This window comes from Petromyzon marinus, chromosome 59 (genome assembly GCF_048934315.1).
Source record: "Petromyzon marinus isolate PM22_M1 ecotype Great Lakes invasive population chromosome 59, UKy_Petmar_22M1.pri1.0, whole genome shotgun sequence".
Classification (NCBI taxonomy): domain Eukaryota; kingdom Metazoa; phylum Chordata; class Hyperoartia; order Petromyzontiformes; family Petromyzontidae; genus Petromyzon; species Petromyzon marinus.
In genome coordinates, this window is record NC_133725.1 from 9720027 (window position 1) to 9735718 (window position 15692).

General features: G+C 40.3%; 1 protein-coding gene across 1 annotated transcript in view; it reads left to right on the forward strand.

The window, feature by feature from the left end:
- Positions 1 to 14641, forward strand: part of LOC116955414 (odorant receptor 131-2-like) — a 29058-nt gene extending 14417 nt beyond the window's left edge. The window contains exons 2-3 of the mRNA XM_032976480.2: positions 4377 to 4503; positions 12767 to 14641. Of these exons, the coding sequence (XP_032832371.2) occupies positions 12772 to 13773 (1002 nt within the window). The 5' untranslated portion in view covers positions 4377 to 4503; positions 12767 to 12771 and the 3' untranslated portion in view covers positions 13774 to 14641. The remainder of the gene's footprint in view (positions 1 to 4376; positions 4504 to 12766) is intronic.
- Positions 14642 to 15692: the final 1051 nt, after the last annotated feature.

Consider the following 15692-nt stretch of genomic DNA (forward strand, 5'->3'; position numbering starts at 1 on the left):
CAGTGGGCAAACGTACAAAATCAGCAGGAGATCAAATACTTTTTTTCTCTCACTGTAGAAGTGTAAGATGTAATGACGTATTGTTCGTAGCTCAGCTTATTGGAGAGTATATTGAGTATATTGATGATATTGATGTAGTTTATATTTTAATTTTGTATCGTTTCACTATATGGTAGTCATTATATAGTGTAGTGTATACTCAGTTACTTAATGTTGATAGCTCAACTTATTGGAGAATATATTGAGTACATTGATTATATTGAGGGCACCCTAATGGGCTCCCCCCTATCTCCGGTTATAGCTAACATTTTCATGGAGAAATTTGAGATTGACGCCATCCAGACTGCCACTCTGCGCCCAACCTTATGGAAGAGGTACGTGGATGACACTTTTGTCATCTGGCCACATGGCCGGCCTGCTCTAGACCAATTCTTCGACCACATCAATTCCATACACCCAGCCATCAGATTTACCATGGAAGTCGAAAAAGATGGCAAGCTACCTTTTTTGGATGTCCTAATCAAAAAGAAACCTGATGGTTCAATGAGCCACTCTGTCTAAAGGAAAGCTACCCATACGGATGCTTATCTGAAACCGGATTCCCACCACCATCCATCACAGAAGAATTCTCTCATCAAGACTCTGTACCATAGAGCCCAATGCATATCCGACCAGGAACACATAGGCAGTGAACTCAAGCACGTACACCAAGCTCTTAAGGCTAATGGTTACTCCGACTATACAATCCGCAAAGCTATCACTCAAACCATGAAGAAGAACCCTCTTGAGGAGCCTTTCAAAACCATAACTTTACCCTACATTGTGGGGATCACAAAAAAGATCTCCAAAATCTTGAATTAACACAAGATCCAGGTCCGTTTCAACACATTACCTAAAATCCGTGATCTGGTTCCGTCTGTAAAAGATGTGATTCCGGACATACAGTACCCTGGTGTCTACAAACTAAGTTGCCTCTGTGGTAGTAGTTACATTGGAGAAACCAAACGCCTTGTCTCGGACCGCATTCGTGAACACAAAGCAGACCTTAAACACGGTAGGACCAACACCTCGGCCGTGGCAGATCATTGTTATAATTCAGTAGGCTCACATGACATTAACTTTTCCAAGACAGAGGTTCTTTGTAAGCCATCTGGCTACCATGAGAGATTCCTTCATGAGGCTATCCACATATACAAGCACAGAGACAATTTCAACCGAGAAGATGGATTCTGGCTTAGCAATCATTGGAAAGATTTGATTAACCATTTCAGGTCTTAATTGATTGTTCACGCTTACAGTGACTTTCAGACAACATACATAAATTTTTCGTCTCCTCCCTCCTCTTTTCAAAACATAGATGGACTAGTGGACTAGTCCTTCTAAATAAACTGCCAAATCGCTGCGCGTGGCGCTGACGTTTTTTATAAATAAATACAACGTTTAAAAATAAATTAATTAATGCAAACCGACACACCTGATGACGACCGTTTGTGTTATGGTCGAAACGTCGTTAGAATTTTATTGTTTTATATATATTTTATTATTTTATTGTTTCCCTTCAACGCGACTTGTAATCACATTACAACTAATTCCTAATCTACAATTCATTACTAATCATAACCATTGACTGATTACTAATCGATTACATAATTACAATACCCCCCCCCCTCCACCTCAAATCACTGCACCTGAAATGAGTTAAATGATGACGTCACCCTGCTGCTCTATTTAAGACTAGGAGCAAGCGAGGGCTTTACCATTCTGGCGAATTGTCCGATGATGCTGGATGTAATTACCAGCGAAACGTCGTACTCAAACTGTAAATGTTGTGGATTCACTCTTCAACACACCGGTGGGCTAAAGTAGTGAATTATTTGTCTTTTGTCAACGTGACACTTTTTTTTGGTGATTGCCTGTGTCGGGTGGTGGAGGGTTACGACACATTTATAAATAACGCGATCTAACCCAAAAACCTTTATTATGAAGGGTAGTGTATAGTAACGAAGTGTATAATTCAATGTTCGGTTCTGTCTATCGCACTTTATAATAAAATATTATTTGGAGGCATATAATATTAATTTTTGCGACAAAGAAGTGTAATGTATAATGACTTATTGCTAGAGATCCACTTAGTGGAGAATATATTGAGTACATTGATTATATTGATGTAGTTTATATTTAGTTCTTTCACATCGGTTTATTGTATGATAGTTGGGTAGTTGCAGTTCTTTAGCGTTAATATACTAAATTCTTCTGTTGATATGTAAATTATTTTGTCAAGGCGCTCTGCTCTTCCCACCCAGCTTAAAATACGCTGCCAAGCTTAGCAGTGTTCATTGGAGCACTGTCTTTCCGATAGTTCTGTTTCTTCACCTGAGGATGGCTACTTGAAAAAAATCACTACTTTTCAAATTTTCTTGCTGTGGTATTCACACCTGATGATGATTGCTTGTGTTGCAGTCGAAACGTCGTGATAATTTTATTGTTTAATACTTTTTATTATTTTATTGTTTCCCTTCTACATGACTTTACCGAAAGAACCAAGAATATAAGTTATTTTATGAATATGAAAGCCATGATATGTGCATCAGATCCCATTCCTACTCACTTATTCAAATACGTGTATTCCTGAATTAGTACAACAGTATCCTCAATACATATTTTAATTTGGTGCTTTTCTCAATGTCTTTAAGGATGCTGTAACTAAACCACTTCTTAAAAAGTAACATGGATCTTAAAGTGTTTTACAATTTAGTTATATTTCAAATCTTCCATTTTTAACAAAACATATATAGAGTGGTATCTAGCCAACGCCATATATTTATTTAATATGGCATCTTCCCTAACGCCTCCAAAGCTGCTATCATTCTATCCCTGCACACTATTGCCTTATTTTCTTGCTTTCCTTCTTTTCTAAACTCCTCGAACACCTAGTTTATCTGTCTTATTTGGCTCGACCTGTCTGCGGCTTTTTACACCCTTGATCACTCAATCACGCTCACTCTGGTCATAAGCTGCCGATCTTTTTGCTGTCCCTCCTCCACCTTGCGCTCAATCTCGCTATCACTCCTTCTCTCTGCTTTCCCCCTTACACTGGAACAAACTCCCCTCCACATCCGATTCTTCCCCTCACTCTCCTCTTTTCGCACTGCCCTCAGGTCCTATCTATTTTCTCTTGCATTTCCCTTCCTCTTCCACTACCCCTACTAGCACCACCTAATGCCCTTAATACCTCCACTGCCACAGCCTCAAACTCGCTCCTTCCACCCTAGTCACCACCCGATCTTCGTCCCTTATCTTGCCATTTTGTACTGTAGTCGGAAAGCATTGTTAAGTGTCTTGGTGAAAGGCACTTTATAAATACTAAATAGAATAGAATAAATTTGTATTTTCAATCTGGATCTTGTCCTGCTCACAGCACTGAAAAAGCACTTGTTAGAGGAGGAAATGGATATTTCTTCTGATTTAGGCTTACATTCCATTCTTACATGTCGATTTCCAAATTGATCGCCTTGATGATCTAGTGTGATTTTCATGAAGTGCCCTATCTCTGTTCAGATCTCATCTCTCAAATAGGCTTCAATTAATAATGATACCTATTCTCTCTCTGCTCGAAGTTGAAAAAAAAAACGAAATATGATTTGTGTGGGGTTATATGCGTTGTTTTTCAGGCTTCCATTGTTGGTCCGATTTTTTCTTTATATATGCTATTCTTTGGCTTTGTCATTTGCAGACATTAGGCACGTTTTCATTGCTATGCTGATGATACTCAGTTTAACATATTTTAAACCAGGCGACATCTTGGCCATACATACTCAACTTGTCTTAATTTTAATCTCGGACAAAATGGAGGTCATGTTTTTGGGATCCTGGACTCAACCCATTACAACAATCACTTCTGTATTGGGTAATTTTCCTTTATATTTCAGGATTAAGATGATACATTTTGGCTGCATTCTTCATTTTTTTTATTTATTTGAGTAGCATATAAGAAATGTAAATGAAAGTATAATGTTTCACCTCATATTTCCAAACTAATACGTATTCTTTCTCTGTTAGGTGTTGAATGACTGATACAAGCTTGTTATGAGATTTAAGATTTATTATTGCAATGTTCTATGCTCAGGCACTTATAATCATGTTGTATCTCAGTTATATCCTGTAAATGCAAATGAGTCATAGCAAGAAATAAGAAATCTGAACACTTCAATTATTTCCTATCTTCTTGACATTGGCTTCTTGTGCAATTCTCTATTTACCTTAAGGTCGTTATTTTGAATTATAAAAATACCTAAAAATGCACTTGCTCCATTTTATCTGAGGGAATTGTTAACCAGAAATGTACCTAGTTGCTCACTGGAGGTAATATGGTGCAGGTTTACTTCGTGTTTCACTGGTACAAAGACGAATACAGGTCGCAAAGCATTCAACTCAAGAGCTCTGAAGCTGTGCAATGACCTGCATCCATCTGTGAAGAAGGCACCCTCTCCTGCGGTTTATAAGGTATAGGGTAAAACGAATGTTTTTACATAAGTTTTCGCACCGTAAGAAAATGTACCATTTTTATTTTGACGTTACATTTTTGCTTTAAACCCTAACATTTATTGCACGTTATGTATATATGTTTTAGTTTCTTCAGTGTACAGTGCTTTCAGATGTTGCCGTTCTGTTTTTAATGTAGATTTATCCACATTAATTTTTCGTGTTGGTCTGCATGTTGATAATGTCTTATCTCAAGGTTTTGCCACTCGTTGCTGCAGAAATGTTGAATTCGAGCCAAATTTAACTCCTGACGATGCCCAAAGCGTTCGGTGAGCGCTTCAGAAAGTAAATGATCCACAAGCAGCCCAACCTGAAAAACAGCACTTTCATTATAAACGACTTTAAAAAATTGTTGTATATATAATGAACGGTTATGTTCAATTATAAACGTTTCTAAACGGATCTCCGATTAGCATGCATGGCTACGTGAGTTGCGAAATAAGTTTAACGTACATTGTTATGTATTTTTTTATCATTGTTTTTATTCAGTGCATTGTTACAATTTAATTGCGAAATGTGCGATTTAAAGATAAAAAGTGACAAATTATTCAATCATTACCGAAATCCTTACAATCATCATGAATAATAATCATGATCAATACACTGCCAGATAAAACTCTTCTCACGTAATCGGCATCCCGAACTATCTTTCGATATCTTAATATATTGCGCTCCTGCAAATAAGATAAAACCTTCACGCCTATGTTACCTGATTTGGCAGCTATTCCATTACTAGTCTCGTCCATCAGCTATAAACTGTTCTGCTAAACAACACTTCAATTTCTCAAGTTAAATGATGGCATGCAATTGCCTTTTTTCTCTTAACGACACGATAGCTTACGTCTCTCAGTCTAATTCCAATCACGCATATCCCCATGCGTTTTCGTTGAGCTATTAGTTGCTTTTGCATATCCTTTGCGAGTGTCCATAGCAAGCAGTGTTAACTGGTTTAAAACTATACCTCTCAAGGCGCATGGATAATTAGCTTTTTATATTCAAATACAATCACTGGTCTCGCTTTTTTGGTGATGTCCACAATTATTCTATCTGATCTGGGGCCTTTGCTTTCTATACAGGGAACAGTGGTGGTTACTTTAGTGTAACATCTACAACTACTTTGTCTTCATCTGAGATCCTGATTTTATTATTCTATTGCTTGTGACGTATTAAATACGTTTTGTGTTTTGGTACCTTGAATTTTGGTTGTTATTATTCTATCGTCAGTTTTGTGTGGCACGTGATTATTTATCCTTATTCATTTCGCTCCTTTCTTCAAAATGTTTTTTTGTGGTTTCAGAAAACGTGTTCTCTATTTGCGTTTATTATTTTCACCCCAATATCACTCTTCACCCGAATGATCATGGCAGTAGTTATTGTATTACTTAAAAGCTAGACATCTGTGAAAAAGAGCTTAATGGCTCATCGGATTCCTCCAGTAAGAATACATATTCTGATTATGAAAACTTGCTAATCTACATAGTTTAATCTTTGTAAATTATCTGGTATCCTTTTTGTACATTGTTCCCTTTCATACTCTTTGGTTCTTTCGGTAAAGTCACGTAGGAATAAAATAAAATAAATCACGACGTTTCGATTGCAACACAAGCGGTCGTCCTCAGGCAGAAAAAATATAATCCAGCAGTGATACTGCTGAACCAGCGAGAGAGCAGTTACAACAAGGTTATATATGTGGCGATGGGCAAGCAAGCGGGGTCTGAGCTGGAAAGGAATTCCATCCACGGACGCAAGCACGTCGGTTGTGTTAATGGAGGAGATTAGGGAGAGAGGGGCTAGAGAGGGAGATTAGCATGAATGAGCTTCTGTCACCACATAAGAGGATCATGCCTGCATATGCGCACAACAGCAGTGTTATTGAGAGATTAGCACCATGAGAGTGCAATCCGAAGGATGTGAACATGAGAGTGCAATCCAAAGAACATGTGAGAGATCTAATGGAGAGGCATAGAGCGAGAAAGACACAGAGAGTCGGAAATAACAGCTGACATAGTCAGGTAGGATGGAAACATTAAAGTCAGTTAAGACTTTACCTGGTTAATAACGTCAATCCAATGATTGCTCAGTTTGTACCCATATTCTCGGTTGAAGTTGTGTCTGTGCTTATTTATCAGGATGGCTTCATGAACAAATCTCTGAAGGTAGCCAGTAGGTTTGCAGAGAACCTCCGTCTTGGAAAAATCTATTTCGTGTGAGCCCACAGTGTTAAAAAAATGATCAGCAACGGCAGAGGTATTGGTTCTACCGTTTTTCAGATCTGCCTTGTGTTCACGAACGCGGTCCGAGACGTGTCGTTTCGTTCCACCAATGTAACTGCTGCCACAACCACAACTCATATTGTAGATACCAGGGTATTGCATGTGAGCAATCACATCTTTTACAGATGGGATTAAAGCACAGATTTTGTGTACTGTGTTGAAACGAACCTGGATCTTGTGTTTGTTTAAGATTTTGGAAATATTTTGGTAACCCCTCCTATGTATGATAAAGTGATCGTTTTGGTTGGATCCTCAGAAGGTTGTCTCCCCATGGCTGGGGAGGCAGCTTTGCGGATTGTACGGTCCGAGTATCCGTTCATCCTGAGGACTTGGTGTACGTGCTCCAACTTACTAGCTAGGTGGTGCTGGTCGGAGATGCAACGGGTCACTATGGTGTAGTGTTTTGATGAGGGAATTTTTCTGGCCTAGATGGTGGTGAGAGTCCGGCTTTAGATAGGCATCCGTGTGGGTGGCTTTCCTGTAGACCGAATGTCCCAACAAGCCAACAGGTCTCTTCTCGATCAAAACATCCAGGAACGGTAGCTTCCCATCATTTTCCAATTCCATGGTGAATTTGATAGATGGGTGTATGGAATTGATGTGGTTGAGAAATTGGTTCAGTGCTGGCAGGGCATGTGGCCAGATGACGAACGTGTCATCTACGTATCTCTTCCACAAGGAAGGACGTAGGGTGGATGTCTGGATGGCATCTGTTTCAAATTTATTGTTCAAAGCTAGCCTATGGCTAATCTCAGAGAGAAAAAGATTGTTCCGATTTAAACTTGATATAATTAGACAATACTCTCTTACAATCACAATTAACATTAACAGATAAAATGTCCACTTCTGATTGGGACCATGTAGATAACATGACAGTCTCTACTGCTACTTCAATGTCAACCAAATATAAAGTTTACTTGATCGCTAAATTCAACCTCCTGCAAAAAAAAAGCCAGAGCCACACGTTAAAAAGTTAGATGTTAACCAGATTGTCATCAATCAGAGTAACATCCCAATTTCTGACAGCCTAAAATCGGTACTAGCTAAACGGTTGAATTTCGCTGTCACCCCTAAACATATCCCAGTGGATGATATAATTGCCCAGGTCGATGTAGCCCTCAAACGATTGGGACACATCCCGGCAGACGTTGCTAGATCTGAAATCGCTGCTATCCTCAAAAACGCTAAGAAACCCATTAGCAACATCATCTAGGACGAGCGTTTTGAACTCTCTAAATAAAACAAAAAAACAGAGATTACATTGTCATCCTCTCAGCCAACAAGAGCAATGCCACTGTCATCATGGATAAAACCACTTACAACAACAACATTCAGGACCTTCTAAATGATGACAGCTATACCAAAATCAACAGAGACCCCACCAACCGCCTAGCCACAGAAACCAACAAGAGCATCACTAAATTGACTTCTCTGATCGATCAGACCAAGCAGAGCTCCGTAAAACCTTCGGCTGCTCGACCATCCAGATTTTATAGCCTTCCAAAAATCCACAAATAAGGTACCCTGCTCTGCCCAATTGTCTCCACCATTAACTCACCCACCTACAAACTGGCCCGATTTCTGTCTGAGACCCTGCTTCCTTTCACGGGCAAGTCCTCCTCAGCTGTACTTAACTCAGCTCACTTGGTTTCTCTAATCAAGGACATCTCACTGTCTCCAGATGATTTGTTTATCAGTTTCTCTCTGTTCACCAATGTACCTGTACTTGAAACCATTGCAATCATTGAAGAATTGGTCCAACAAGGACTGAATCCAGATGTACCAACTTTGGTAAGGCACTGTCTTACCAACACATACTTCACCTGGAATGGTACTTTTTACAAACAAAATGAGGGTATGTCAATGAGTTCTCCCTTATCGCCAGTGGTAGCGAATGTTTTCATTGAAAAATTTGAGACAGATGCCATCCAGATATCCAACCTACGTCCTTCCTTGTGGAAGAGATACCTAGGTGACACGTTTGTCATCTGGCCACATGGACTGACAGCACTGAACCAATTTCTCAACCACATCAATTCCATACACCCGTCTATCAAATTCATCATGGAAGTGGAAAAGGATGGCAAGCTACCGTTTTTGAATGTTTTGATCAAGAAGAGACCTGATGGCTCGTTGGGATTTTCGATCTACAGGAAAGCCACCCACACGGATGCCTATCTAAAGCCTGACTCCCACCACCATCCAGCCCGGATGAATTCCCTCATCAAAACACTACACCATAGGGCCCGTTGCATCTCCGACCAGCATCACCTAGCTAGTGAGTTGGAGCGCGTACACCAAGCCCTCAGGATGAATGGATACTCGGACCGTACAATCCGCAAAGCTGCCTCCCCAGCCATGGGGAGACAACCTTCTGAGGATCCAACCAAAACGATCACTTTATCATACATAGGAGGGGTTACCAAAATATTTCCAAAATCTTAAACAAACACAAGATCCAGGTTCGTTTCAACACAGTACACAAAATCTGTGCTTTAATCCCATCTGTAAAAGATGTGATTGCTTACATGCAATACCCTCGTAGATACAATATGAGTTGTGGTTGTGGCAGGAGTTACAATGAGGGAAAAAAGAATTTGAACCCCTGCTGATTTTGTACGTTTGCTCACTGACAAAGAAATTATCAGTCTATAATTTTAATGGTAGGTTTATTTGAACAGTTAGAGACAGAATAACAACAACAAAATCCAGAAAAACGCATGTCAAAAATGTTATAAATTGATTTGCATTTTAATGAGGGAAATAAATATATGACCCCCTCTCAATGAGAAAGATTTCTGGCTCCGAGGTGTCTTATATACAGGTAACGAGCTGAGATTAGGATCACACTCTTAAAGGGAGTGCTCCTAATCTCCGCTTGTTGCCTGTATAAAGGACACCTGTCCACAGAAGCAATCAATCAATCAGATTCCAAACTCTCCACCATGGCCAAGACCAAAGAGCTCTCCAAGGATGTCAGGGACAAGATTGTAGACTTACACAAGGCTGGAATGGGCTACAAGACCATTGCCAAGCAGCTTGGTGAGAAGGTGACAACTGTTCGTGCGATTATTCGCAAATGGAAGAAACACAAAATAACTGTCAATCTCCCTCGGCCTAGGGCTCCATGCAAGATCTCACCTCGTGGAGTTGCAATGATCATGAGAACGGTGAGGAATCGGCCCAGAACTACACGGGAGGATCTTGTCAATTATCTCAAGGCAGCTGGGCCCATAGTCACCAAGAAAACAATTGGTAACACACTACGCCGTGAAGGACTGAAATCCTGCAGTGCCCGCAAGGTCCCCCTGCTCAAGAAAGCACATATACATGCCCATCTAAAGTTTGCAATGAACATATGAATTATTCAGAGGACATTTGGGTGAAAGTATTGTGGTCACATGAGACCAAAATGGAGCTCTTTGGCATCAACTCAACTCGCCGTGTTTGGAGGAGGAGGAATGCTGCCTATGACCCCAAGAACACCATCCCCACCGTCAAACATGGAGGTGGAACCATTATGCTTTGGGGGTGTTTTTCTGCTAAGGGGACAGGACAACTTCACCGCATCAAAGGGACGATGGACGGGGCCATGTACCGTCAAATCTTGGGTGAGAACCTCCTTCCCTCAGCCAGGGCATTGAAAATGGTTCGTGGATGGGTATTCCAGCATGACAATGACCCACAACACACGGACAAGGCAACAAAGGAGTGGCTCAAGAAGCAGAACATTAAAGTCCTGGACAGGCCTAGCCAGTCTTAATCCCATAGAAAATCTGTGGAGGGAGCTGAAGGTTCGAGTTGCCAAACGTCAGCCTCGAAACCTAATGACTTGGAGAAGATCTGCAAAGAGGAGTGGAACAAAATCCCTCCTGAGATGTGTGCAAACCTGGTGGCCAACTACAAGAAACGTCTGACGTCTGTGATTGCCAACAAGGGTTTTGCCACCAAGTACTAGGTCATGTTTTGCAGAGGGGTCAAATACTTATTTCCCTCATTAAAATGCAAATCAATTTATAACATTTTTGACATGCGTTTTCCTGGATTTTTTTTGTTGTTATTCTGTTTCTCACTGTTCAAATAAACATACCATTAAAATTATAGACTGTTTATTTCTGTCATTGGGCAAACGTACAAAATCAGCAGGGGATCAAATATTTTTTTCCCTCACTGTACATTGGGGAAACGAATCGACAAGTCTCGGGCCGCGTTGGTGAACACAAGGCAGATCTGAAACACGGTAGGACCAATACCTCTTCCGTTGGTGATCATTGTTTTAATGCTGTGGGCTCACACGAAATAGATTTTTCCAAGACGGAGTTACTCTGCAAACCTACCGGCTACCTTCAAAGATTTGTTCATGAAGCCATCCAGATATATAAACACAGACACAACTTCAACCGAGAATATGGGTACAAACTGAGCACTCATTGGAAGGACGTTATTAACCAGGTAAAGTCTTAACTGACTGTGATGTTTCCATCCTGCCTGCCTATGTCAGCTGTTTTTTCCGACTCTTTGTGTGGTTCTCTCTCTATGCCTCTCTCTTAGATCTCTCACATGCCCTTTGGATTGCACTCTCATGCTCACATGTTCTTTGGATTGCACTCTCATGCTCGCATGTCCTTTGGATTGCACTCTCATGCTCACATGTTCTTTGGATTGCACTCTCATGTTCACGTCCTTTGGTTCGCACTCTCATGGTGCTAATCTCTCATTAACCCTGCTGTTGTGCACATGTGCGGGCATGATACTCTTCAGTGGCGACAGAAGCTCATTCATGCTAATCTCCCTTCATAATCCCTCTCTCCCTAATCTCTCCCATTAACACAACTGACGTGCTTGCGTCCGTCGATGGAATTCCTTTCCAGCTCAGACCCCGCTTGCTTGCCCATCGCCACATATATAACCTTGTTGTAACTGCTCTCTCGCTCGTTCAGCAATTTCACTGCTGGATTATATTTTTTCTACTTGAGGACGACCGCTTGTGTTGCGATCGAAACGTCGTGATTTATTTTATTTTATACCTACGTGGCTTTACCGAAAGAACCAGAGAGTTTGAGAAAACTAAATGTAGCAATTTTTTTGGAAATGTAATGTAATGCAACACAGCGTCGGCTAGCACACAGTTAATGCAAATCCTGGTTGATTACGATCTCCAAATAATATTTTACCAGGCTCTCATAGGGCCATTCGATCTTCTTCTTTCCCTCGGTCGCTTCGTGGTGGATTCTTTGACATGATAATTTCTCTTATCCAGCAGCAGCCACCAGCAGTCCCACCTCTATCTCTGCCCAACACCCCCCCCCCCCCTCTCAATTTAAGGCCTCGACACAGAGGCATTGGGTCTCTGTGTGTCTATGTTGTGTGTCTCTCTCTGTGTCTGTGTTGTCTATCTCTGCTTGTGTGTCTGTCTGGGTGTTTCCGTGTCTGTGTTTTGTCTCTCTCTCAAATTTAATTCTACCTGATGACGGTTGCTTGTGTTGCAATCGAAACGTCGTACAATATTATTTCATTTATTTTCTTTCTACGTGACTTTACTGATAAGAGGTTGTTCAGCTTAATTGCTGAACAACCTCTTATCAGTAGACATTTGTCGTACCTTGTGTCAAAGTGCGTTTCTTTCATTCAGAAGTAAAAACATGTAAGCAGATATCCGTATTATATTTCCACGTAAATACAAATATGATTCGTCCCTCAGCCTTTTCGCTTTCTACATGAATAGTATTAAGCAGCATTTGTTGAATCAGGCATACTCTGGACCTACATCGACCTTCTGTTTTTTCAGCAGATTCAGCATAGTACATAATTTGTACGTCTGCCTCTGCCCATTGATCAAGATGAATGCCACTCCACACTCGTTTGGAGTGGGAAAACACTTTAACTGTTAGGACACGCTTAACACAATGCGGTATTGTTGTTAAATCTGGCATGTGTGTTTGTGTTTGCAGCGAGAATGATAACATCCAATACCACTTTGGGTGTCAACATTTCCGACGACAGCCAGCTTACAATTCGGCCAGAAACCACGGCTGAAATTTTTTCTGATATTTTAGTCATAATTACCATGGTACCATCCACATTGTTTGCATGTTTAATGACATTTACATTTTTTTGTGAAGTTAAATTGAAAGAAAACTCTAAATACATATTTTTTATAAACTTGGTTATTAGTGACAGCATTTTTTTATTCATCGTTGACGTTTCTTCTATTTTGTTTATATTTAGGGCTAGCTTTAATGTTGGAGGCTGCTCCTTCTATATCAATTTTTATCGAGGATTATTCAATAATGGAGTCGCTTGCATCTCCTTAATGGCCATAGAGAGATTTGTTGCCATATGCCACCCATTGCGTTATCACAACATCTTTAACCAAAAATCTACTCTCAGATGCCTTGGTATTATTTGGTTTATTTCATTCTTTTTTCCTGTTGTAGAAATTATATTTATGGTTACAACTGATAACTTGGCATTTCAACGTGAGATTGTTGCATGTGAAGAAGTCAATAATTCTATTTTTGAAAAAAATTATGTAATTATTGAATACATTAGGAATTGTGTGTTTGTGTTATTTTTTTCTGGGAGTTTTGTTATTCTTGTAAGCACATATGTTTTGGTTGTAAAAGTGGCTAAGCAAGCCGCTTCTCGTGAGTCTGAGGCATCGAAAGCCAAACAAACTCTTAGGCTGCATGCACTCCAGTTAATATTATATATGAGTGCTTTTCTAATCCAACCATTTCAAACTTTAGCAGATCTAACTGTGAACGACTCTGACGTGAGGTATATGTTAAAAACATTTTTTTATTTTTGTATGTTTGTCAGCCCAAGATTTTTTAGTCCATTCATTTACGGACTGAGAGATAAGGATGTTCGCCGGTATCTAAGACGGAGGGTATGTTGTGGTCAAAATGTATTGAAGGTGAACCCTGAGCACACAATTTCCCATGAACACGCGTAATTATGCTCATATTACCAGCATTTTATTCAATTGAATTACTCAGCAACAAAATCACCCCAACCGCAAAAACTTGGAAGGATCCTTCTGAATAATATGTTTTGAGATTCCTGGGTCAACAAGAATAATAAAAGTAGCCTATGCAGACTTATGACTCTATATAACATAAGGACAATTACATGTACAGTAACTCCTCATTTAACACGGTAGACGCATTGCTGAAAGTTCTGCGTTCAGAAAAAAATGTGTCCAGCAAAAACAATTTCCGCATAAGTAATGTAACGACAAATTTTGGCAAGATATGATGTACGCACATACATTAAGATTGCAAGACAAATAACTGAAGGTACGCCACCGCGTTACTGTATCATATTACTCTGCCGCGCAGCTCAAGCAAGTAATTCGTTGTCGACCGCTCAGAAACCGCGTAATAACGGTGTGAATTTCTGCGTTATAATTGAGTACATTCCGTGTTGTGTGAAAAGTGTTCTTGAATGAAAGAACTGCATTATAGAGAAAACGCATTGTGTAACCACACGTTCAGCGAGTACTTGCGTTATTGTAAAATATTGTGTTTAATTTCATGTAAATGTTGAGATATTATTGATACAGGTTGGAGGGCTTTCTACAAAGATACGAATTCCTTCAATGTAATGTGAAAAAAATGTATAATAAAACGCGTGAAGAAATTTTTTAATATCGGTGTTCGTGCGATTTTATTAACATGCTGCATTTACTGCTTGTTTTTTTATATCGGTTACTGATCCATAATTTATGTATTCTTTTATCAATAATGTTATAAAAGACACTTGCATTTGTATGTGTATATAACTTTAAGGAATATAAATTCTTGAACATTCACCATTTCTTCTCAGCCCACGTGTGAGTGTACAAGGATTTGTATTCCGTAGTGGTATCAACATCATACAACCCTCTCAGCAGCATCCTATATTGTACCGTTATTGCAAATGGTGTGTCCAAGAAGGCCATTATTCATTGGATCAAGAAGATAGAAGTGTGAAATTTCCAGCTTATGGAGGTGAGGAAGCACAGTTTATCCAGTACAATTTGTGGCATCTGTTGCCATGGTAAAGTAGGTATCACGCAATGTAGTTGCATGAGGAGAGGTGATACGATCCATCATCGCAATAGAAAGAGGTTTATGTTGGTGTCCTCCTGCAAAAAGGAGGAACACAGGGGTCCAAAGGGGGATGCGTCTCACATGCAAATCGACGTTAACGTGACCTTCTGGAAAAGGGGTGTTGGACGCTGACCATGACCGCCTCAAACCCTATGTCTGCATCCACCCATTAAGGTTTTACTCTGGATGAATAGGGGCAGGTAGTGGTTCATCATTATTTCCCACATCACATTGGCGTGTCCCTACCCTGGGTGTCGGGCAGTCGGCGTGCAAGGAGCCTCCGAGGACCCGGAGCATCTGGATTGGGAGCACACTCGTGTGCACGTTTAATGGCCATCAGGCTGGGTGAAGTGAGTGAAGTGTGAGGAAATATTGGGTTACTGGCTGCTATAGTCCTCTTTAGTGCATTACATATTTCAAATGTGGTAACCACCACTTGCACTGATTCCGTGCACTCCCACAGATTCCCTCACTCTCCGATGGATCGTCACGATAGAGTGCCTGAGCCCACACAAGGACGTCCAGCGGTTCATATGAGTGTCGTCGTAGTGAGGAGTCGATCTTGTCACGACAGAACAGGTCTTGTTCTCATATGCTCCCAGATTTGCCCTTGCAGTTAAATATTATTTTCCTTTTTTAGCACATCCTATGTGGTGGACTCTGAATCAGGCACGCCCGGTGTTGGACACCATCTCAAACACACTATTTTTTTTAAACTTCATTTTGAACGGTTTTGGCTCTTGTCGTATACGCCAGATCCCTTTCTCTCTCAATTGCACAC